The sequence below is a fragment of the Micrasema longulum genome, unplaced genomic scaffold (genome assembly GCF_059751315.1).
Source record: "Micrasema longulum isolate JH-2025_06_02 unplaced genomic scaffold, ASM5975131v1 h1tg001384l, whole genome shotgun sequence".
NCBI lineage: Eukaryota > Metazoa > Arthropoda > Insecta > Trichoptera > Brachycentridae > Micrasema > Micrasema longulum.
The window spans coordinates 119362-145204 of record NW_028278570.1 but is presented as its reverse complement, the minus strand read 5'-3'; the positions used below and the strand labels follow the sequence as shown (position 1 = coordinate 145204).

Below are 25843 nucleotides of genomic sequence, written 5' to 3'. Positions count from 1 at the left end.
AAGATAGGAGGCAGATTACATCATGTCTTGCAGCTACAGAGCGCATGGACGGTACGAAGCCTGGCCCCTATTTACATTATTTAAAAATTGAATATTGGTTTTTCTGATTATTTTTTGAAAATCGTTTACAAATAAGAGCTGGATTACAACATATCCTGCAGCTACAGAGCGCATAGACGGTTGGAATCCCCTCTTTATGAATTTTAAGTTTGAAATAATCGGACAGTTTATGACAATGAATCAAATAAAAAAAATAACTAAAAACATACATTAGCAGAGAAGTAAGTGAGTCAAGTGTTCATAATAACAAGTAAACAATAAAGAACGAAATAAATAAAGCACAGTTTTCACATATTATATTATTGTTCGCAAGATGGAAGCGACTACCGATGTCCGAGGGTCTGCTTGGTAACCGAAAACACATTAGCTACATCTTCCGGGTAATTTCTGGTAGATACGATGCACATGTGCACCGAGGGATAAAACCTTCTGTTTCATCGGCTTTGTGTCCATTTTGAGACGCAACTTTAGAATAGGTAGAATGTGTATAATAAAGGACGCAACATTCCCGCTCAAAATTTCTGAATGTATTTTTTGCATTTTGATCGAACGTTTGTATAAGTTTTGATATTTTTACCATTTTGTATGTTTTATATTTATGAATAAACGTATGTTCACTTTAAGTAACACTGCTCGCAATATACAGGTGTTCTTCAAACTCTGTCACATCCGAAACCACGATGATCAGTATGAGCAAGAAAACATATTAGCATATTCCAAAAAATATTTAAAACAAAGAAATTAAAAAAAAAATTTAAAAAAAAAACAAATGGTTGCTTACTTCTGCAGAGGAGAAGCGAGGGAAGCGGTTGTCTGCGTATCAGTATTCCCCCTCCCCCCTCGTTTCTCCCCTGCAGAAGTAAGAAACCATTTGCTTTTTTTGATATATTAAAAAAATATATATATTCGTTCTAAAAATTTAATTTAATGTGCCAATATGTCTTCTTGCTGATACTGATCATCGTGGCTTCGGATGTGAAAGGGTTTAATGAACACCCTGTATATGCACTGTTATAATAATTTATTTTGAAGGGTAGTTCTTCATATATTTAAATTTGGGTACTTCCGAGTCACAAATAAATAGATTGTTGTACTTTTCTAAGTTTATAAATTTTTATGACCTTATAATAGGAGCACAATCATTAATTTATGTTTGAATATTACCATTTTTCACATATTTTACTTTAGAATAAAGTGTCCATAATAATAAACTGTCTAACACAATGCAATAAAATAAATAGTTATCTTTTTTACCTTTTGTTCAAAATATATGTACACATTGACAACTTATTAACACTAACTTACTGTTTTTTCAACAATTTAGAACATATTTTGAATTTAAAGCCAGAGTTGGAGAGAGGAACTATATTCCACGCCCAACCTGTACGAAGACTGGGCGTGTAAAACCATATTGGAAGGTACAAATTAAGTCCATGCAAGTCAAACTAGTTTTGATAATAAAATATTAATTCGGATCATACATTTTTTTCCCGATGGTTTCGAATTGTGTGGGTATGCATAGGTCAAATATTGTCACAACTTCTACATCCTTTTACCCACAACTACTGTTCACCTTTCACCTCTGTATCCTTTGATCACCCGCCATATTTAGACCTAGTGTCGTACATCGCGCGTTTATTTCGTTGAACATGTGTGCCGCATTATAAAACTTTGTTTGCACCAACCACCAGTGTTGAGCTCCAGATCAGGGCCTGCCCTCGTGTTAGTGCCGCCACAAGTGTCAAGTCGGATCCGACAAGTCCTTCAAGAACGAGAACCAGGTAAGTGGCATCTCTTCCTAATCCATCTCATTTGCTGGGGTTGTGACCGATTGACACTGCATACCGCATATCGAGGAAATTTACTTATTGTTCATTTAATTTAATTACAGTCCACTCCACTCATTAATATCGTAGAAGCCCTAGGGCTTCGCCTCCGCTATTTCGCGCCCCGCATCCGCGTGGGAATTCGTTTTCCCACCACCCGAGTATATTTTTTCTTTCTTATGTAAAATCTTTTTTTTTACCACAAAAAATATTTTGGAAACAAAGGTAATTTAAGAGTCCTCACTAGGGAAACCTGTTCTAAGGAGGACTGTACAGTGTTTAAACCTTTTTTTATTACATGTTTCACATTGATTTCATACTTTGGTTGTTTTCGAAACTAACATTATTTTTTTTTAATGTTCATAAATTGTACTAAATAATAAAATATCAGTGTCAGGTGGAACTTTTTTATTCCAAGGGGTAATTTTTTATATTTTATTTTATTGGGTAATTCAATATTACTTTGAATTTATTTAAATTTTATTTAGCGGCTCCTCTCAGTTAAAAATCCTGCAAAAGGCAGTCGAGTATGGATTTGTCGGCCTCGTGGTGTACTGGTTATTAAGTTTGCCTGGCATTAATATTTTCTTGAATTATACCATATCAATCCACGCTGTACGTTTATTTATCGTGCCGTGTGGATTTTTACCATTGTGCGAAATGGGCCGTACGCGGAGTCAGAGGAGAGAGGCAGCAAAAAGTGCCAGTTTTAGATATTAAAAATACAACCTTGAACTTAACCGCGGGTTTTTTCTGATCGAGCCAACATAATACAATCTACAAATTGCGATACGGTCCGCGTTCCGCCATTACTTACGAAAATTATACGCCCAAACGAACGACAAAATACCTACAGTAATAATCACAAATAATTATGTACAGTCCATTCAAATTTTTAACGAACTTTGCTTATGTGTGCGTAACATAAAGTTTTCATATAAATCATTTAAATGTGTGTGCTTACACAAGCAAAGATTGTATGTTTATTTGGTTCACCGGCGGACACTAAAGCTAGGGTTTCCTAGGACAGCGGTGCCCGTAGTTTAACGGCCGTAGTGAACGGTGATGCAGTGGACAGTCGTCGTAACGGTGACTAGAGTGTGGTTTCCTAGGAAAACGGTGTTATCAACACCATTTAACACCGTTTCCCTAGGAAACCACTCTCTTGTCGACGTTTCGACGGCCGTCCACCGCATCACCGTTCACTACGGCCGTTAAGATGCGGGCACCGCTGTCCTAGGAAACCCAAGCTTAACACGTTAAGAGGAAACGTGGCGGCTGAGACCTTTGATGAATAGATATGTATTTGAACAGTGTTTTTTCTGTCAGTCTCTCACAAACGCTTCCCCAATACTGTGCGAAAAAAACAACCGCACGTCGGGCTGATTATATCTAACTTGAATTTTAATCGACAAAACAGGCGTTTCGTTGTCCCGTTTTCCGCACCCCAAAACAGAACGGATTTGGTGATTTTTTTTTTTTTGGAAAGAGTATTAAAATGAAATGCCTTGTCGGTACCTTTCGCGATTTCAAATATAGTTTTCATATTTGCTAACCATACGTCCGAAGACGGCAGTTTAAACTGGGCGCTTTAAAGGGTTTTCGGATTTATCTAGTTTCCATAATAAACCATTTATCGAGAAAAAAAGAAGACAATAGTTACACGTCAATGGTAAATATCTATAGAGTGTAAAAAAAAAACATCGCTCTAGTACCATAATCGAGGGAGAAAATGCAGGAATACGCACAAGCTTCATACAAATGAAAAAAAGTCAGCCCGCTCATTAAACATTCGAACGCACTGTATTGACATACCTACATATTTTATTTTAATGAAAGTATTGACGTTTCGGATCGTATAGCAGATTGCATTATCAAGGCTTATCAACCCTAATTCTACTACGAAAAAAAAGGTTACTTATCGACAAATTAATTTTGTAAAAATCATTGTAGACAAGTTGGTACTGAATATATGAGACTTCCGTATTCCCTTATTTATACTGTTAAAATTTCTATCAGTTTTAATAAACTCGCCAGCGGGTTAAATTCAGTATTCGTTTACAATGATTCGGAAGCAGGTACTAAAAATGTGGTTTATAAAACCAACGTGTAAAAAAAAAACGATTTAAGATCTGTACTCGATCAAATTAAAACAAAGGCAGAATAGTGAATGTAACACAGTGTGTAAAGTGATCACTGATTAAACACCTGTTAACTCTCCCTTCCCGGTGATAAGTAGCTAGTACACATTGAATCTAATCACTTTAATGCCTCCATAAATTTAATAAATTATCAGGTAAGATTTTCGGAATTCCTCCGATACATTTCCTATTTCTAACAGGCACCGTGGCGCAGTTGGTTAGACGGCCAACTGTGAAGCTGGCGTCGCGGGTTCGATTCCCGTCAGTTGCAAGAAAAAAATCAAGAAAGATTTTTCTCAATTGGTCCGGGTGTTGTGGTGAATTTTTTATATCTTATTTTTATTTATTCCTTTTTAAAAAAACAACATTTCTATATCTATATGACGAGTCTGCGCGCATGAAAAAACCTTGATTCGCGGGATCTTATTTTATTTCATTACCGTTGCATTATTTATTTAAATATAAATTAAATATACGAAAACAAACTAAACCTAGATAGCCATGATAAATAATAAGTATAGTCGGGGTCTACGTTCAAGGCGCACGGAAGGAATGCGGTAGTGTGTTGTGACGCTGTCCATAAAAATAAGCGGGTGGATAATCACGAATATATTATATTCTTGAATATCGAAGCACCAATTTGTATCTGAACTTAACCGGGCGGTGTCCAAAGTCAAAACACACCGCATTCCATCCGTGCGCCTTGAGCGTAGACCCCGTCATAGTTCGCGCGCTTCGAACGCACGCAAAAAAATCATATGAACAAAAAAAAATATTTTCCTTTATTTGAAACAAATATTTATTTACGGTGTATTTTACTTAACGGTTATTTTTTTTCATTTTTGTATTTGTTATACTTACTTATACCGCGTTTTAAAAATTTACAACACTGTAAAATGAAGCAAATAAATATATTTGCTATCAACACACAATACATGAAATACTTCATTCTAGAGTTGAACGTAGAATTTGGTTGAGTGAAAAATGAAATATTTATTACCTGAATAAAAGTTTGAGGAAACATCCGAATCCTCTGCAGGTAGCAACCTGGGCAGTGTACGTTACAGTCATTTTGGAACTAAAACACTATTTCTTAAACAATATCACAGATTTTAAATCAATTTCTCCCAGAACCAAGTTTAACATAACATTTTTAAAACAAAACGCTTAACCCCATATTTGTTTATATAAGTTCATACATAGTTTAACTGACCTGTATTAGGTACGGAAAACCCGCATCAAAACAGGATAATTATTTTTAAAGGTTGATTATGTAGTACAAGCGATTATTATGTAAAACGTCATAAATCTGACAACTATTGTTCAAAAAAATAACATTTCATCTGTCCCAAAAATATTTATGTTTCCAATTTTTCCGAATGACGAAAAAATAAAACGAAGAATTTCACGATTAAACTACAATAGTATGAAATAAAAGGAATCAAGGAAAATTAATTAGGATTATAAAAAACTTCACGATTATTCAAAGAATAAAACTAAAACCGTTATTATTAAGTCATACTTGACACTCATTCACATTTTAAGATTTACCAGAAGTACACACAGCGCGAATTTTTTTGGTGCTTGCGGAGCGATCTATTTTAACAAACAAAATGTAAAACGAACGACAGAGACGACGACGACCGCATCCCAAGCTGCAAATTAGCAAATTGCGGCAAGCGAAAAATTACGCTCGCGCCCGATGTTCGTTATTCGTTTGTTCGGTTTGTTCATAGTTCGTATTGGTTCATTGGTTGTTCGTATTCTGCAGATCGCTACACTGTTTTTTTAACTTCACTTAACAAGGATACCAATGTATGCACAATAAAATACTTTCTATGGCTGTTTATAAACCATAGTGTACAATTTTTAGTGAGCCAAAAATAAATAATACTAACTAGCATATTTACGTAATTTTACTTAAAAATATTAGTAGGTAAGCGATTACAATTTAGAAAGAAAAGTATAAGTAATTGAAAAAGATAATAGTCATCTGTGGTCGACTGCTAACATGCCGGTATATTTGGCCCTTCGGGCCCCTTTAATTAGCCTTAGTGAATATGTCCTCTTAGTCTTATTAAATCCACCCTACGGACCTCAGTTCTATTAACATGAATATTTATTAAATATCTACACAAAAAGTTTGATTAGTGAGCCATAAAAAAATAATAGCGAAGAATCTGTCATTTAAAATAACAACAGCTATTGCCAACTGTTACATATTTTTAAAGTTGGTTCTCCAGGGCGTATTTATTCAGCCTTGTGGGCCTTAATAAATCTGTCATCATGGCCTTACTAAATCGTTGATCGGCTCTGAGGGCCTTGGTTAACTCTTTATAGAACACCTGTGTTAGTTGATTCAACTCTTGCAAACTTAATAAAATACCTATTGCGTTTGAAAAAACTGAATGGAAGACTGATCTGCCTGATACTCTTATGAAACAAGACTTTATTATTAAGACGTAAAATATTTGAAAATAAATACCTCAGTTCTGGAGGTATATTTATATACCACTTCGTTCTAGGTAAAAAGGGCTCATTAGGATCTCGGATGCTCTATATTAGTAATCCATAATACAAATTAAAATCAGTATTCATTAATCTTGGCGCTTTATATGTTATCTATAATAATAATCAAAATTACATGTATGTTTTTAAAAGGATGTAATTTGGAACTTAATTATTTACTCCATGTAAATATATAAATACATTCTCCATGTCATTGAAATTATTTCATAATATATTTAAATGGATCAAAGAAAATATTCTCACAGCTTTTAAAAAATAATCATTTAGAGGTAAGTGTTTTTTTAATAATATTGAATATTGAAAAATTCTCGTGGCTAATTTAAAAAAAAACATTTAGAGGTGTATATTATTGTGATAACAATTCTCATAGTTTATTTTTTTAAATAAACTGAGGTGAATATTGTTACAATTATAAGGACATATAATTATAATTGTAAAACATGTAAAAGCCTACTAAATAAATTCCGTACAAATATTCTATTTCACCAGACGAAAATGACTCTGATTTACAATTGATATCCCCGATAATAAAGCTCAAAATTTTTTGCGCGGGTATAACCAATTGATTCTCGAGTATTAATATTATAAACTGTAAACAATGTGAATGAGGCAAACAAAAAGTATCATTACAATCGTAAGATTTATTATTTAATTAAACATATTAGAATCGTCCTTGCGTACATGCATTCGAGCAACACTACTGATTCAGGTAACAAACTGGCATAATATACAAGATGACATTATGGAGAAGAAGAAAAAGAGATCGGCTTCCGCTAAAACCGAGTTCCGCAATCACGCGTATGAACGGATGAAAACTCTTCGTCCCTCGGCCTCCTGAGAGAAATCGGGAACATTCAGCAATCGGGAACTCAATTGAGGATAGAAGGATTAGAGTAGACGCTTGCGGTTACGTCGTCTTTATGTTACCAGCGTTGTAAAAGTAAGATTTTCAACATTGATGGAGTTGGTTGAAAACTTTTTTCTTGCGTTTTTGAGTTGTTAAGTTGTGCATTTATACTTTCACGTTTGCTCAAACTGACCGGTTCAAAATAAATTCGGAGATCGTAACGTAAATTCAGGTTATCGCTAGTTAGCAGGATAAATCGGTAGATCTACCGAAAAATGGGTAACTTTGTATCGTTGTATGTCAAATCGGAAGTATTTTCAACAAATTCGCCGTCGCGATATCATAACCGAAGAAATGTATACACGTTGATTAAAAAAAATAGAACTTTAAACTAGCCTGAAAACGAGTTTGTACTTTTATGATTCATGCAATTAATTATAGTGCTTTTACACTTGTATATTACGCAGAGAGGATATATATATATATATATATATACCGACCATATTTTGATTATTTATATTTTGTCTTACATCCATGTTTGTACTACTATTTTGCTTTTTGTATTATAAATGTTTTATTTTAGTGTTAGAAATGAGGATAATGAGCTGATAGTGAGCAGGCAGTTTTCAGCCAATACAAGACTTTCTAGTCATTCTTCCGATGTCGCACAAGCCACTTGCTAGTAAATCAATACAGTTTGTGGCGCAACTGTCGGCGGCGTGTGCCCAGCCACGCCGTGCCGGCCGGCGTCCTTCTAGACGAACCGCCAATTTATCCGTTTCCATTCGAAATCGCTGTCACACTGCTCTCTGTGTTTTTACACTTTTTTCTTCGAAATGCCGAGTTGTTGCGTACCGAATTGTAATTCTACGAAAAAACTACATCGTTTTCCGAAACGATATCCACATTTATTTAAAGAATGGATCAATCGTGTTCAAAGTCCCAAATTTATGAATTTATCAGATGACGAAATTAATCGACTTTGTTTTGTGTGCATTAAACACTTCAACGCATTCAACTTTAGCCAATACAATGACATCCAGCTTTTATTGTGCTCTGTGCCTACCATTGGATTGCCAGGTAAATTGCATGATATTTCATACATAATTATTTCAAGAATTTGTCTCATGTTGCACGTTTATTTGTCCTGTTTGTCTGCCCTGCAAATTTTTATTGACAATCTTTACAACTCATAGGGAAAGCATACTTTTATTAATCTGGACCCATTTTACAATGAAAGTTATTAGTATTTCTGCAAGAAAAATATATGTACGACTCAGGTTGGCTTTCCACTGTAATTGCACCTTGTTTATCTGTCTTGTGTCTATACAATTGCAAGTCTGCTTTTGGAATGTGGTGTTTGTGATTTGTCTTACAGTTGGTTAATCGGGTTATTATGTATCTACAAAGTTGGCGTAGTGCCTTTTCCTGCAACTTCCGACATTTTTATTTGGTCATTATTTACAAACAATTACCAGGGTGGCATGGTGTGTATACAATTTTAGGGATGTGCCTTTGCAATGTGGTGTTGGTAATTTGTATTATTTTTACAGGGTTTAACAAGTCACCATCCAAAGAAAATAGTTTTCATTATTTACTTGGTGAACAGAGTTCGGGTATGTATTTCTATAATTTTCACATTTCCTTACACCCCTTCTTTCAGACATGTACAATCTCATTTATTATATTGTCGTTATGGTCGTGGCATGGTGTGTTTTCAATTGTAAGGATGTGCTTTCGCAATGTGGTGTTGGTAATTTGTATTTATTTTATAGGATTTAACAAGTCACCATCCAACGAAAATAGTTCTCATTATTTACTCGGTGAACCGAGTTGGATAAGTATTTTCTATAATTTTCACATTTCCTTACACCCCTTCTTTCAGACTTATGTACTATCTCAGTTATTATATTGTCGTTAATGCTTTCTACACGTAACCATCTCAGCTTATTCTTTTCTATTCATTCAAGCCTTACTCGATCTTTCAAGGTTTTTCCTGAAGTTCTTGCATTATGTTATCTGGTATGATGTTCATTTTATTTTTATTGTGAATTACAGTAGGCATAGCTGTTACTGAAGAACACCCCTGTGCACTCCCGGAAGGCGTTGCCAGTTGCAGTGGTACGACTTTCATCCAACCTATTTCTGGTTTGTAGTAATATTTTTTTTATTTTTGTAATAAAAATTTACAAACACACATATTTATATATAAGAGAAAGAGAAACATCTTTGTTTCTTTGTTAAAAAGAAAAAAATAATAAACAATACATATAAATTCAGGAGAGTTCAGCGTGTGTAAGAGTTAATGGGAGATTTACATCTTGGTTTGCGATCTCAAAAGGCGTGAAACAGGGATGTGTAATGTCACTATGGTTGTTTAATCTATACATTTTTCTATTAATTTCATACATTTTCTGCAAATTGAGAAATGCCGTTTTTGTGATCGACCAAGACTACATCGTCTGAGCGTGGGCCGTTCCTTTTTTAATTATTAAAAAGTTTATAGCACATATATATCGTATGACATGACCATGAAAGTGACCCTCTCAGTTGAAACAAATTTCTGACCCATAATTTTCTCCAGCAAATCGGCATATTAAAGCTGTTTGTGTTTTCAAAGAACTTAAAATGTATACATACAGTTACTTGTCCGACTCATTGACACATTGTCACATATTACTAATTAATAATGTTTTTAGATATCAACGCTGATGACATATCAGGCCCACTGCATATTTCTGGTCCGAGTGCACCTCAGCAGAGTACACCAAAAAGTTAGTATCAAATGACATGTATTCAATAATGCATTTTCTCTTGGTTCTTGGACAGAGAGATTTCGTTCTACATAATATCCACAGATACTTTGTTTCTATCATGTTCATGCAGTTTATGAATAATGCTAACGGATGTTTCCATGAAAATGCGACATAAATTTTTCGTCATTAAAACTTCATGAGGTGTTAAAAAACATTAAGTGGTTAAGACGCTTGAATTACGCACGGAAGGTTCCGGGTTCGATTCCCGGAGAGAACACAAAATTATAATATGATTTTTCTGTAATTGATCACTGTAATGGGCCCTCTTGTCCTGCTGTGGTGCAATTTTTATATTATTTATTATCGGGAATCAAAAAAATTACCTAATTGAATTATTGTTTTTATGAAATTTTTCCTTAATCGTTGTTCAATGTACAGTGATATACAGAATACAGATGCATTAGTGTGCAATTTGTACAATCTTTGGGAGTCGTCGTCTTCACAATATATATAATGTTATCCTGAGTTCCTATCTGACCTCTCCAAAATCAGCGTCCCATTCCCTACTACTATTTAAACTCTTTTGTTCCCACCCAATAATAATATATTAAAAAATTTATGTAAATATGTAGCTATAAATGGTATTAAGTTGTAAATAAGTTTTATATTATGTAAAATGTATGTAATATTAAATACTAACATGCTAACTTGTATGTATAGTACTAACACATGTGTAAATATTTAAATAAGTTAATCTCAAACTTGACACTGGCTAGAACACCTCAGTTAGGAGTGAAAAAAGCCAATAAAAAACTAAAGAAGATATACAGAATAAATATTTTTTTACATTATATAGATAAAACACATTGAAAAAGACTCAATTATGACGTTAGTATCCGTTGAATTACCCTAATACTACTCAAATTTATTAAAGATATAAAATACAATGAACTTCAACCAAGAACTTTCATTAACAAACTTGGAAGTGAAATTTTATATTGTAAATAGAACCAACTGCTAGTATTTCTTTTTGCTTATTTCCAAACAGCATCCCTTTACATTTTATCATTCTTTGCAATAATAGTTAGGCATTCATTATATTATGATGTTGGGACCCTTAATGCATCATTGTGAAATATTATATTACAGGACGAAAATATGACCACATCTTGAAGGATGTAAATGAAACCCAATCTCAAAATTTAACACCCAGGAAAAGGAAGCTTTACAAGAAATGTTTGCAGTTTAAAAAGGCTAGAAGAAACATGGAGATGAAGATTAGAAAGATGGAACTCAAATTAAACAAAGAGCGCCATGTATCCTTTAAAAATAAATTAAATAAAATCACATACCGTTTTTTTAAGTCTCAATTGAGGCTTCAGAAACGGACAAAACAGGGCCGTAGATATACAACTAACGATAAGGTTTTTGCATTGTCATTAATGAAGCAGGGCTATAAAAGTTATAAATATATTTCAAGCATATTTTCCTTACCATCCAGAAAAACATTGATGACAATGCTAAATAAAATCCCATTTAATCCTGGTACCAATTTGCATATATTTAAACATTTGGAAGAGGTCGCCCAAAATCTTTCTGCTAAAGCTCGAATATGCTCTTTGATGTTTGACGAGATGTCAATTAGTCAGAATTTAATGTACAAAAAACATAAAGATTTTATTGAGGGATTCCAAGACTTGGGTGAAGGAAAACGTACTCCAGCTTTTGCTGATCACGTTTGTGTTTTTATGCTACAGGGTTTATATAATAAATGGAAACAACCATTAGCATTTGTTTTTACAGGAGGACCCATTAAATCTTCAGATTTGGTTGTTATCTTAAAATCAATAATCTCAAATATCTTTCGTAGCAATTTGGAATTAGTTTCAATAATTTGTGACCAAGGTAGCTCAAATGTTGGTGCAATAAATATCCTGAAACAGGAAACCCGTGAATTGTACCTTCGGGGTGGTACTGAATGTAGAGTTCACGGGTTTGAAATTGAAGGCCATGAAATTGTACAAATGTTTGATGTGCCACATCTTTTGAAGGGATTTAGAAATAATATGCTAGTAAAAGATGTACATTTTGTTCAAAATTCTGTATCAAAAATAGCAAAGTGGTCCCATATTGTACAATCATACACATACGATCAAGCAAGAGGGGAAGACTTTTTCCAAATGCACAAATTAACCGATAGTCATATTTTCCCCGACAAACTAAGAAAAATGAAGGTCAAGGTTGCTGCTCAGGTATTCAGCAGGACAGTAGGAACTACCATGAAATCTTTGGCAGATACTGTGGATGATATTGACAATGGGGCATCACAGACTGCTGATCTTATATTATTTATAAATAAACTTTTCGACAGTTTAAATGGCAGTTCTCTCAATGCTAATAGTATTATTTGTAAATACCGTTGTGGAGTCAGATTAACATCTCCCCACTGGAAATTTTGGCAGGAAGCTATTTCCATCTTAAAATCAGTAAAATTTGTAGATTGCAAAAACCAAAAAATATCAGTACCACCTACAGTGCGTAACTGGATTACAACTTTGGAAGCAATATCATATTTGAGTAATAAATTACTTACATGTTATAAATTTACTTTTGTGCTTCCACGTAACCTTAACCAAGACCCCATTGAAAACTTTTTTGGCATGGTAAGAAGTCAGGGTGCACGTAACATAAACCCCTCTAGTTCAAATTTTATAGATGCTTTTAAGTCGCTTCTCATATCAAACTTATCTCATACTCACTCCATTGGAGCAAATTGTGAAAATGATGACGGTGAAATTTTAGATTCATTAAAACTTTTTTTAACATCGGACATCGAAGTACAGGAACAATTTCATGTTGATGATCACTCCTTACCAACAAGTTCTTCAAGACAGAAAAGTAGTCAATATGTTGCGGTTTGTAAATATATAGCTGGTTATGTGGCAAAACGGGCTTTATCTAAATTTGGATCTTGTTGTGAATGTAGACTGGATCTTAAATCTGAAACACAGTTACCGGGGCATAGTTTAATAACTTCTAGGGCATGTGGTCCAAATACTTTAATCCACCCAACAATCAAAATCTATAAAGTTTTTAATACCATTGTCAATCACTGCAAAAATAATTTACCGACTATTTGCCATAAGTTTCATGTTATGTCGAGTTTGAAGGAAATAGTACTATCTAAATTAAATTCAGCATGTTTATCTTGTCCAGCACATAGAGGCCACCTTTTTGATTTTATTGTTAACTTAGTATTGCAATTATATATTTTTTCTTGGTGTAAACAAATTAACTTTCTATTAACTGGGCGAAAAAAATTAGAGTCTTGCATTGTTGATCCTCTCAAATTACAAGCTAGAAAGTGTTATAATAAAAGACTTAAGAATAAGAAGCGCAGACAATAGAGTAGATACATGCATACCCTTTTCTTCTTACCTACCATATTAGCACTTCATTTCATTACTTAATAAGCTTATAAGTGCTTCCTTCCTGCTTTATTCCTAAGCAGCAGCCTAGAAATGTCAATGTGAAATAAAATAAATTATCCACCATTAATAATGTTCTTTTGTTTCAGAATGGTGATTGTTGATGCCATGGATCTTAATGTGCAGGAAGAAAATATTTTTCATCCAGGAATAGAAGGGATCCAATACTGATCACAATGCTGCACAATTTTTAAATAATACTCAATTGTTATTTTTGATAATCCAATATTAGCATATATATATAGTTGGATAATTTATAAAGCGCCATTTTTGTGAAAATCACCTCAAGGGCGCTGTACAATTAATAAATATCCCAGTACGTCTTGCAGCTACAGAGCGCATGGACGGTTGGGATTCTAGTTCCTCGTTTTCAATTAAGATCAATCAAAAATTATAATAGATAGGAGCTAGATTACAGGACGTCTTGCAGCTACAGAGCGCATAGACAGTTAGAAATTTAGCCCCCATTTACACATTTTAAAAATTGACAAATAAATTTAGTGTATTACAAAATAATAATAATATGAATAGTAAAAAGGAGTAAGATTACAACACGCCTTGCTGCTACTAAGCGCATAGACGATTGGAATTCTAGACCCCGTTTACAAAATTAAGGTATTTTAAAGTTGAAATATGAAAGCTAGATAACCAATCATCGTGCAGCTACAAAGCGCATGGATGAGAGGAATTCCAGCAAAGTTAAAACAATATCAATAAATCTATAAAAAATAGAGTATAGTAGTAAATTGGTCAAGTGTTCATACCAAGAAGTAAGCAATAAAAAACTAAATAAATAAAGCACTGTATCAACTCCATGGTTAACAAAGGGAGATAGATGTCCGAAGAGAATCTTTTGTAGACAGTAGGTAGATATCGTCACCATGTGGTCCACTAGGCTGCTGGAGAATTTCTGGAAACGCACGTGTGTAGACCCCAGGATTACGCCTATTGTTCCAACGACTTGGTGTCCATTTTGGTCCGTATTATTTCGTTTTATGAGACGCAACATTCCTGTTCAAATTCACTTCTTTACATGAATATTACACAAACGCGTGTATAAGCGGTTTGATTTATAATTTTGTATATTATTAGAAGGCAGATATTTGAAATATTATGTATTTATCAATAAATGTCAGTTCACTTTTAGTAGCACTGTTGTAATTTTTTAATTATGGGTGTAGTGTTCTAAATAGCAAAATTTAGGTACTTTCGCGTCAAAAACTGATGCATTCTTAAACGGTTTTAAAGGATTCATATAAAATTTTATGATTTTAAGGTTACAGACGCACTATTTTTGTAAGTTTCCATTGTTCACTATTTGTCACATATTTTGTTAAGAATAAAGTATAAAACAATGCTATTAAATAAATAGTCTTCTTTTTTCCACTGTTTGTTGAAACATGACTACACTACTACACACTAATGATTTATAAACATAAACTCATTGTTTTCTAACATATAACAACTTATTTTCAGATTTATTATAAGATTATAAGCTACGGTTGGGGAGGAACTATATTTCACGCCCAGCCCGTACGGTGGCTGAGCGTGAAATATTAGCACTTCATTTTATTCTTTAGTAACCTTATAAATGCTTCCTTCCTGTTTTATTCCTAAGCAGCAGCCTAGAAATGTCAATGTGAAATAAAATAAATTATCCACCATTAATAATATTCTTTTGTTTCAGAATGGTGATTGTTGATGCCATGTCTCTTAATCTTCACGAAGAAAATATTTTTCATCCAGGAATAGCAGGGATCCAATGCTGATCACAATGCTGCACAATTTTGTTATTTTTGATAATCCAATATACTAACCACACATGTATATAATATTATTTTACGAGTGTCAGTTTTCTTTCTCGATTCTTTCTGACGCATCTAATAGAATCGAGGGATTTATTTTAACAGTAAAATAAAACTATTAAAAATGTTTTTTTAAATTTTTATTTATGTATTCCTATTCCATAATAAATTTAATGTGCAATATCAATATAAAATTGTTTTTTTAAATACAGGACAGAAAAATTAAATTGCGTGCTAATACTTGTATTTAATTAAGCAATTTTGTATTGATATTGTACAATAAATATCAATATACGATGCAACGCAGTGATTTGAATTTTCGCGCCATCGTCAAAGCTTCTTGTATGCCACACTAGACAGCGCTGCGATCGACGCCCAAAGTGCTTAGATATAGTACTATAGTTTCCTATCTAAAGATATCTGTAATCTGTGGATAGTGAGTCTATTTAACACGATATCTATGATTTTACTCAATCTATTTGTCATTTCTATGGAAAACTAACAAAAAAAGACTCCTTTTCTATGGCGTTGTCGCAAAGCTTGTTCTCGGTTCTTGTTCTCGGTCTCTGATTAAAAGGCATCTTGTAGTCTAATTTCTGTTTTAATTGTGCAGTTTTGGAATATTAGCTTTGTTTACTAACCCGGTTATCCCGTCATAAGAAATTGGCAAAGTTTTAATGTCAAACTTATATTTCTGATATTCAACACTGCAAAGATGCCAAAGATAGCGGACGAGGGCGGTAAAAATGCCGACTCGAGATCTGGCACTAAGACGGCGGATAATAGCGACATTGATCCCCTCGACGATATACCGGGTCAGTTCATACCTCTAACTATTTTTATATTAATTTATTGTGAATTGTGATTTTTCTCATATCTATATGATCTATTTCAGAACCCAGTGATGGTGATTTCGTTGATTCAATTGGCGATGAAGAACGCAAGTTTTACCTCCAAAAATTTAAGGGTACGTTTGGTTGTATTTATTATTATATTCATTAAACTTGTTCGGCTTAATAGCACTAGTATCGGATACGAGTTTTGACAAATGTCAAACAGGTTAGAATTTGTTTTGATCCTAACTCCTTGGATTGTATCATTCTTTCCTACTCTGGGATTCATTCGCCTCTTACACATACTTCTGTTAAAATAAAAATCAAAAAGGAATTATGATCACATGCTTATTACATTTTTCAGTCATGCTTTGAGTTGCCTTTGTCGCATGTGTCCAATAACTTTGAAAGAGATAGCTTTGCTGAGATCTAACTTTTCACATTGTATTAATACTATCTTTATAAGAACTGCAGCCATGGGTGGCCTTTTAAAGTTTACATATCCTGCCCGTTTGAGTGTCTATTTGTTTAAATCAAGTGTAATTTATTACCGTAGGGGTAGGCAGAGAGGATAGAACGCCATATCACTATTTTTGCACACATACCTCGTTTCCTCTATATTCATACATCTTTTCATGCACACACGCTGATTATTCCTACTATTGACATGTCCATTTTCAAGTATTTGATAGACTTGATCGTGCCATGTCTCTCGGTCTCCCTCGTTTTCTGCATCCATCAACATTCACACCGTAGATCCTTTTAGCCGTTCGTTCGCTGTCCATTCGCTCTGCATGTCCAAACCAATGCAGCACCCCTTTCTTGATTCTGTCGATAATGCATGTCTCAGCCTTACACAGTTCACAGATCTCGACATTTGTGCACTTATCACACATCGTTTTACCACACATTCGCCTGAGGGATCGCATTTCGACAGCATTTAACCTACTTTCATCATCATTTTTTCAATTCCATACTTCGCTCCCATACATTAAAGTTGGCACTAGAACTCCATTGTGAACTGCTAGTTTAGCCTCCTGCGTATTTTGTATACCCTTAAAAATATAACGTCTTCTTGTGTAGTTTTACGGAATTCTTATTTCGATATTAATTATAATAAGAAAGTTCAGTGGTTTTGATTTTTTTGTTAATTAATTAGACTAAACCGAGACAAAAAACATATTAATCTAATTTGGCGTATTGTATTATCATAACTGATTTTTTAATGTTTTGTAATTTTGAAAATCTCCACTGAACCCTTGGACTTATACCGTCCACGACGTCACGTGTTCTGGTTGGCGAGTGACAAGAAGAAAAGAAAACATGGGTTTAACTGACAGTTATTATACGAATTACTGACTTTAAGCCATTCTACAACATAGTACACGATTGGATTGGTTTGTAGGAATGACAAATACTTGGTTTTTGTTTCTGACATTTACAAGTTGAACCCCGTACAATTATAATTTGTGCCCTATATGTGTAAACACGCTAAATGTCGAAAAACATGGCTACCCCGGAATCTGGAAATTTTTTGCCGGTTGTAATCATGATCGCCCATGGCTGCCACAGCAACATAACAATGCTATAATTACAATATTTTGAGTTTGTCCAAATGTTTGTAGACAAAGACTGGATTTCACCTCGGGGGTCATTAAGATTAACAAATTACAACAGAGATGGAGAACATTTTATAGAAGAGAATATGGAAGTGTAGGCATTTATGACCTGTTATTGGCGTGATTAAAGTGGACACTTAAACCAGCCAGCGACAGTTCATAAGCCCTGTAAATGCCTAGACTTCCATAATTCCTTCTCTGTTCTCCATCTCTGTTGTAATTTTTTAATTCTGTAATTTATTGGCTATTAAAAACGCATGATCGTATCAACCTGTGATGTTGCAAAGCAATCATTTTTAATATTTTTTCATATATTTTTGAGAAACTTCGCTGTACAATTAAATGCTTAAATTTTTACTGCATATAAGAAAAGTAGTTTTTTTAATCCAATTTTCCGTAGCATGTATTTCCTCATTTTAAAACTTTTTATGCAGATATGGTTTTTTCAAATTATGTATAGTGATGGAATTTGTAGTGCGTGCATGAAAAAAAAGCTACCACACATCCACGTGTTTCTTAGCTTGTTAGATTATAGCTTAGGATAGCCCAGAACATCCGTATCCGTATAACAGTATCCATAAAAACAAATGAAAATGTGTAAAATGATTCCCTTGGCAACTGGACATTACAGTGTTCCTTTATTCGACATTAATGTGTAAAATACCTTATTAGCTCGAATACAACATGGCCCTGATTGTAACGAGGAGCAGGAATGAAAGGAAAAAATATCTTATCTTAAACCCCGCAGATATAACATGGAAGTTATTTTTAGAAAAATATTTAGTTAAAAAAATGTTTTCCAGCTAATATGGTAATAAAAAAAGAAAAAAACATAATAATGAATGAAAATTTAAACTATAATTCTTAATAAATTAAATTCTTATTTTAAATACTGGAGGTAAAATTAATTTATTATTATTGTGCTAATTTTTCAATAATCTTTTTTTACAATCTGACAGTATGTAATTATATATATATAAACTCTCTTAATCACTATATATTGTATCATGTAAAATTTCAAGGAATGAACTGTTCAATTGTTTAATTTTTTTTTTTTTTAAAGAAGTATATGAGTTCTTATAATTTGCCCAAATATTTCAATTTTTGGGATATTGTCAATGAGTTGTAAATAACTCACTATTAGAAAATAGAAATTATGTTGAGCTAGAGTGCGGTTCGAACCTTAGACCTCTGATCTATGAGTCCGCAACACTAGCCACGGGACCGCAACCCTATTAAATTATATCTGATAATATATCCTTTAGACCTGAAACAAGTGAAGCATACGCGGCTGCACTGTACGGCGTGTGACAAGCATCTCGGGCTGCTGACCCGACACATCAACCGCTACCGCATGCACCCGTTACTGCGCACGCTCGTGTGCATCTCCTGCCAGGACTTCTACAACAGCGGAGAGTTCGAGAAGGGCGAGGACGGCAGCGAGCTCTACTGCCGCTGGTGTGGCCAAGGTGGTCAGGTCTACTGCTGCTCCTCCTGCCCCATTGTCTTCTGCGAGGTATAGTTACTATTTCTAAGGTCCGGTTGAAGGAGCCGCATCCTTAGGGGGCCACCGGTTAAATTAAAGTGCTCACCCCCTACCTAATAGCCCGATACTTTAAGGATTTAGGCTTGGAGGGGGAGATTTATCAATTTATTCAAAATAAAACACTTTGTAAATTTACTACACAAGTGTGTGTACAGTACAAAGTCTAAAAAATCTACACAGGACGTCAGGAGCTTATATAGCACCTACCCTTAATTTTCAGAATAATAAAAAGGTTCGGTTGTTTGAGCATAATGTGATATTTAAAAATCAGAAGTAGACTGCCTTTAAAATAAGAATGTGGAAGCTCATAGGTTAACCAAGATGTAAAAAAACTATTTATTTTTACATTACTTTTGTAGAAATTATAATTTGCTCATATCAGGATAATAAAGCTACAAAAAATACTTTTAAATTAGATTTGATGTTTGAGATTTAACACATTTGCGTTAAATATAAAGACAGACAAAATGAGGATGTTCAGTGCCTTTTTAAATTTTTTCTATTTGTTAATATACTATTAAACTAAGCAAAAAATAAATTATTTTTTACATATCGTATTATCAGCGTTATGATTTTTTGAAGTTTTGTATTTCTGAAATAAATCCGCATGTAATGTCAGAGGTTGTTCTCTATTAGTTCTTCCGATTAGTTCATTTACGGTAAACCAACCGGATATCCTTCACAGCTTTTATATCATTGGTTGGTTCATATGAACCAGTGATGTCAATCAAAGTAGTGCGTTTTTATTTAAATCTATTTTATCATTTTTTTTGTACATTTTTAAGAAACTTAATTTTTACCGTGCGCAAGAAAACATTTTTTGTATCCAATTTCCCACAGGGCTGAAGTTCCTCATTGGTAGAAGAATGTTAGCATTTAAGATTACCGTATAGCATTTGATTTGGGATCCGTTCTAAAGAGTTCTTGTGGCTCCTTTTCAGATCCACACATTTCAATAACAACTTTTGAGTTGTTAATGGCTGATTTGACCAGTCTCGAAAGTGTCACAATAGCGTTGAAACCGATCACTGGTTATTCCAAATTTGTGTATTTAAGTATCACTTCTCTTTTAGTTTTATAATAAATTACAATTACCATAGTTTTACTGTACAATTACCAATTAAATTACAATAGTACGTCATAATCTGTGATTGCATGGAAGTTTTTTTTTTTTCTTTAGAGTTGCACCACAACAGGCCAATAAAGTGCTTATCTACATCACGTAGTGTCCAGGTTTGAGAAAAAATAAATTTTACTCATTGGGAATCAAACCTAAAACTCCCATGTGTGACGAGTATGTTTGGCACTATACGATGCTCAGTTATATATATTAATTTATTTATATATCAATTAAACAGTTTTACAATAATTCTTACATTGTTGTATGTTGTCTACCCTATCAAATTGAGTATTTTTCAGGAAAATTTTAATTCCCTGTACAAAGTGGCAGTGTAATGTTTTTAGCTGATCGCCTAAAGTAATTATTTGCTAGCTCTTTTCGTGCCTTGTTTATTTATCAATGTATGAAGTCATTTTTACAGATGATGTTTATTTAAAATTTCTATAATGAGTACAATCGGTAATTACATGTTTGTTTTTATTCTCAGAAATGTATTAAGAGGAATTTCGGAGTGCAGAAGATCAACGAGATAGAATCCAACGATGACTGGAAATGTTTCGTATGTAATCCCAATCCCCTGTGGGTTCACCGAGCGCGTTACTGGGTCCTCATTATCTACTGTAATTTTAAAAACGAGTAAGTGACTATACATGTTATGTGAGGTTATTGTTGACTCTAATGCACCGTCAATTTCAGTATCAATAAAATTTGTATTTTTAAAAAATAATAGCAGGTTTATTCAAAAAAACTTTTAATAAAGGAATTTTAATTAATTTCAGCCAAGCTAAAAATTGCACGGATAGTTCCCAGAAAGTGATTTTGCTCAGGAAATGTCAAGTGGACGAGTCAGATTGTTGTAAACGCAACACTAGTGGTCGCCAGAGACATTCACTACCGGCAGTTGTGGACGCCAAGAAGAAGATTATTCCTCCAGTACCAGAAATAAAAAAAGTAGAGCCCATTAAAGTCACACCGGACCAGAAAAAAGCTCTCTCTATATCTGAAGCTCGCCAAGCCATCAAGAGGCTCGGCTCTCCTGTGAGCATCAAGAAGGTTACAGTGCCTTCCTCGCAAGTGTCCGGTAGCCCATTATTGGCCTCGCCCAACGTACAGCCTGCCCCACTGAAGATGCCCATCCCTCAGCTTTCCATAAACCCCATGGCGCAGACCATGGCGATGGGAGGGAAGCGTATGAGGATGAACTCCCCCATTATGATCCAACCCCTCCCGCCACCCCTGGTACCGAGGTTCACAGGCAATCAGGTGACCGTTGCACGGCAGGAGAAGAAGCCACGAAGGTCCTTGCAAAGTAGCGGCATGTACAACGGATACAATCCTCAGGCCCCTTACAATACGCCTAATAGAGATATTTACTGCAACATTATAAACAATGATAATCTCAACCTTTCCCTGGATAGTTTAACACAGGTTAGTTTGATCAGTATAACACACACGTTTATTAATAATTTTCTCTTTCTGTTTTTCAAAAGTAAATTTACTTAGGACTTGTACCATTTACATCGACTATAAAATTTTATTTGACATTTTTTAGGGAGTAGATATAACTCCGCTGCCAACTATGAGTTCTCAAAATGAAGAGGATGCTGTGGTTTGCACTCCCGACCTGCCCATGGACATGGAGGAAGTGGAAGAGCAGCAGCCGACTGTTCGAGATGATGATGTGCAATGCCTCACCCCCACTCCGACCCCCACTCCCAAAATTGTTCCCAAGCCACTCTCTGCTCTCACTGAACCCAAACAGCAAAGACAATATCCTTCCGTGCTTCCATCCACCGCCTTCTCGAATATCATTCAGATGACTGAAAATGATGTCACCATCAATGAAGTAACCGGAGGTTTGAAATTCAAAGTGGATCCATCAACCCTTTCTTCCAGTAAGATGTACAAACTCCCTGATGGCCGTATTTTTGCTGTCAACAACAATCCTAATATGCCGGGCGGCTACTCGGCGACGATTGTAGCGATAGATGAAGCTAGTTTAGCGAGGAGTGGGCATCCTAATGTGCGGTCTCAGCGCTTACAGCGGATTCAGAGGCAAACGCAGGTCAGCAAACCTGCGCCTCCAGCACCAACACCCAAACTGCACAGCTGGACTACTCCTGTTATATCCAAGAAAAAGTCTCCTGTCACCACACCGCGGATCTCCTCTACAGCAAAAATTCTTCCCCCCAAACCTCAGTTTGACACTTCCGCTCCTGCAGGATCCGTAGAATGGTTCAAGTTTAATGTAACGGATGCCATAGACATAATGAATTACGTCCTTCAGAAACTAAATCGAATAAAAACCTCTTCGCAGGAATTGAGAACTAAGAGTATAGAAGACGTAAAAGAAATGCATACAAACTTTGATCAAATCCTGAAGACATCCTGTAAGAGGTTCACCGAAGTTCGTGAAACTTTGGATCAAGGATATAAGAATTGGTTGAAAGAGAAGAACTGTCCAGATGTGGTCAGTGACGACGAAGATGAAGTACAAATTTTATCCTCGGAAATAGCTCCGCCCAGACCAAAGGTAAATGTTGTTCCCAAAAAGTCTACCATCAATGATGAGCCTATCTTTATTGATGAAAATTCTAATGATTCCATAAGAAATGTGGAAGATGAAGGAATATCTGTTAATAATGACAAAACAGAACATTCTACGGCTGCCCCCAAAGACTCTGAAATTGAAACTTTAGAAGATTCACCTGTCAAATCAGTTGATGGAGGTTCTCGGAATATTCCAGAAAACGATTCTGCTAAAAGCCAAGAGGAGGTCGGAGATGGTGATAAAGTCACCGACTCATCTAAAGTAGACAATACAGATGATGTTTCCACCACAAATATAGAAGAAAGAATTCTTCCTGATGCGGGTATTGAAGTTATAGAATCTCAACACTCTCCCGATCAAGATCGTGAAAAAGAGGAAGAGCGGGAAAAGGATACTTCCAATGCAGATGACAATTCTGCCAATGCAGATGATAATTCCGCCAATGTGGATGACAGTTCCGCCAATGTGGATGACATTTCCGCCAATGTGGATGACATTTCCGCCAATGTGGATGACAATTCCGCCAATGTGGATGACAATTCCGCCAATGTGGATGATAACTCCGCCAATGTGGATGATAACTCCGCCAATGTGGATGAAAATTCCGCCAATGTGGATGAAAATTCCGCCAATGTGGATGATAACTCTGCCAACGTGGATGACAATTCCGCCAATGTCGATGGTGATTCCACTAATGTAGATGATAGTTCCAACAATAGGAATGATAACGTAGATCATAATTCCTCCAATGTAGACCATAGCTCCACTAACGTAGACGATAGTCGCAACAATGTAGATGAAAATGCGGATCATTTAGCCAGTTCCACCACCATAGATGATAGTTCCACTCACATGGACAATAATGTCGGTGATGAGGCTATTGCCGACGATAGTAATAGCAATTTAGAAAGCAATATCGATAATGTTAAGGAAAATGTCAGCAATGCAGACGATAGTATAAATAATGAAGACACACTTTCTAATGGGAAACTATCTCCCAACAAGGACGAAGAAGCCAGCAACAATGGGGAGACCGTTTCCAAGGCGATGGACGATTCCATGAGTGATGACATCATGGAAAAGTTACTGTACGATAACAATGACGCCGAACCGATGGACATCGGTTCCGGGCTAGAAGAGCTGGAAAAGTTTACAGAGAAGTCCTTATCGGAAATCGACCAAGATGGGAACAACCTTAACACTTAATGTTTGCGAGACTAACCTAATATTATACGCGGATATATAGTGCGGCATATTGTTGTTTCTCGGGAAGCTTGGCCATTTACTGCCAGTAATGCTTCATTTGGTGGGAATTCAATTGTACAGTTTACGTTATTGAATATATATTAAGTAATATATTTTTGTGTTTAAATATATCATGTGAAAGAACGATGGAGACAAGGATCTTGTGTAAAAGAATTTTTTGAATTTGAATTCTCTTATTGACACTGTGAATATTATATTAAGACAATTTAAGTTTGTGTAGAATGTGAAAAAATGGAGAACGAAGGTTTAGTTACGGTGCTTCTGCCCTCTAGCACTTGTGATTTCCTCGCACGATTTGTCCACTATCGGTACCTACTCATATTTTAATTATAAAATTATATTGTTCTTTGTTGTTGTTTCGGATCGCACATTCTGTTGACTGTGCCGGTAGATATGCTATATTTGTGTACAAATATGATTTTCTTCGTGAGTTTTTATTGATAATATCAATTTTAAATGGGTAAAAGATATTGCATTTTTAAAATAGATAATATGGAGTTTTATTGTAAAACATCCGGACAGTGCATAGGAAAAAGTCAAATTACATAATTGTTTTGCAGTCTACATATACTTTAATAGGAAAAGGTTGATGGAAAACGATCCTTCCTAAACTCGAGCATTTTAATCAGAGACTATGCTTGAATTCGCCAATAAATGACAAACTGGCAAACTACAGAGCTAAAAATTCCAGCGCATTTGTTAAACTACCCTTCCTTCGCATTGCCAATTTGACCGTTGATTTTCATGTAACCACAGAGCAGAAGAGCCGCACGCGGACAAGAAGAACGTATTGCCAAAAGTTTATATAAATGTTAATGTCAATAGTTACTTTAATATAACAAATTTACCAAAAAACAGTTACTGTGAATTAATTCCCTCTGTTTAAATGCTGTTTAATTAAGTCCAATTCTCAGATGTGATATATTTTGGTGAATTTCAATTAAGATTTATTTGTATTTCTGTACTACATTATGTATGTTAGATTAATATTAATTTCTCAATAAAACGCATTAGGCTATTTTTATCAGGGGTGATATTCTGGATGGCGTAGCACGCGCGCACAGAGCGCTTCATTATCGGGTATTTAGTATGTAAAACACGCAAAAAAGTGTTCTATATGTGCGCCATACCGTTCAGAATACCACCCCAGGTTTTATTTTTCGACCCATGTAAAAATACATATGCAATTTGAAAATTCTGTTAAATAATAAATGGAGATAATATAAGTATATATTATGTGTTGTCAAAAAAGAATTAAAACAGTCAGCTTAACCCGAATCTACCTGTTGAGATTTGAACGTTTGCATGTGGAGAGGGTTAGAATATTCCTGTTGATTTATTTGATCTATTATTATATAAGATTATTGTAAGAATCCAAATTGAAGAAAGAAATAGGTCATAATTATTTGTAAATTAATGCTTACTACTAATTATATGGTTTTGAGGATAAATGAAC

At 34.7% G+C, this 25843-nt stretch overlaps 3 protein-coding genes across 9 annotated transcripts in view; 2 read left to right on the top strand and 1 right to left on the bottom strand.

The window, feature by feature from the left end:
* The window catches only part of LOC148275569 (bestrophin-4-like), a 100349-nt gene extending 94594 nt beyond the window's left edge, over positions 1–5755 (bottom strand). For all 4 annotated transcript variants that reach the window (XM_088235509.1, XM_088235511.1, XM_088235510.1 and 1 more), the window contains exon 1: positions 5028–5755. In XM_088235509.1, coding sequence (XP_088091635.1) covers positions 5028–5098 — 71 coding nt within the window. In that variant the 5' untranslated portion in view covers positions 5099–5755. The remainder of the gene's footprint in view (positions 1–5027) is intronic.
* A 2264-nt stretch (positions 5756–8019) lies between these two features.
* On the top strand, positions 8020–15581 carry LOC148275568 (uncharacterized). 4 transcript variants are annotated; one of them, XM_088235506.1, is made up of 6 exons: positions 8091–8483; positions 8957–9019; positions 9462–9551; positions 10103–10177; positions 11309–11475; positions 13737–15016. In XM_088235506.1, the coding sequence occupies exons 1-6, from the start codon at positions 8240–8242 to the stop codon at positions 13749–13751; spliced, it is 654 nt and encodes a 217-aa protein (XP_088091632.1). In that variant the 5' UTR covers positions 8091–8239; the 3' UTR covers positions 13752–15016. The 4 variants fall into 4 exon arrangements, 1 of the variants encoding a protein (XP_088091632.1); XR_015823999.1 differs by lacking the exon at positions 8957–9019 and having other exon boundaries at positions 8093–8483; positions 13737–15581; XR_015823998.1 differs by lacking the exons at positions 8957–9019; positions 13737–15016 and having other exon boundaries at positions 8020–8483; positions 11309–13280.
* A 381-nt stretch (positions 15582–15962) lies between these two features.
* On the top strand, positions 15963–25838 carry LOC148275567 (uncharacterized). Its single transcript, XM_088235507.1, has 6 exons — positions 15963–16267; positions 16348–16419; positions 19170–19420; positions 21058–21206; positions 21350–21998; positions 22123–25838. Exons 1-6 carry the CDS (start codon positions 16168–16170, stop codon positions 24325–24327), a joined length of 3426 nt encoding a protein of 1141 aa, XP_088091633.1. The 5' UTR covers positions 15963–16167; the 3' UTR covers positions 24328–25838.
* The last annotated feature ends 5 nt before the right edge of the window (positions 25839–25843 follow it).

Coding starts and splice junctions, on each gene's coding strand:
- LOC148275568 (XM_088235506.1), top strand. CDS start 8,240: ATGCCGAGTTGTTGCGTACCGAATTGTAATTCTACGAAAAAACTACAT. Junction 8,484..8,956: donor GCCTACCATTGGATTGCCAG/GTAAATTGCATG, acceptor TTATTTTTACAG/GGTTTAACAAGTCACCATCC. Junction 9,020..9,461: donor ACTTGGTGAACAGAGTTCGG/GTATGTATTTCT, acceptor TGTGAATTACAG/TAGGCATAGCTGTTACTGAA.
- LOC148275567 (XM_088235507.1), top strand. CDS start 16,168: ATGCCAAAGATAGCGGACGAGGGCGGTAAAAATGCCGACTCGAGATCT. Junction 16,268..16,347: donor TCCCCTCGACGATATACCGG/GTCAGTTCATAC, acceptor GATCTATTTCAG/AACCCAGTGATGGTGATTTC. Junction 16,420..19,169: donor TTACCTCCAAAAATTTAAGG/GTACGTTTGGTT, acceptor TATATCCTTTAG/ACCTGAAACAAGTGAAGCAT.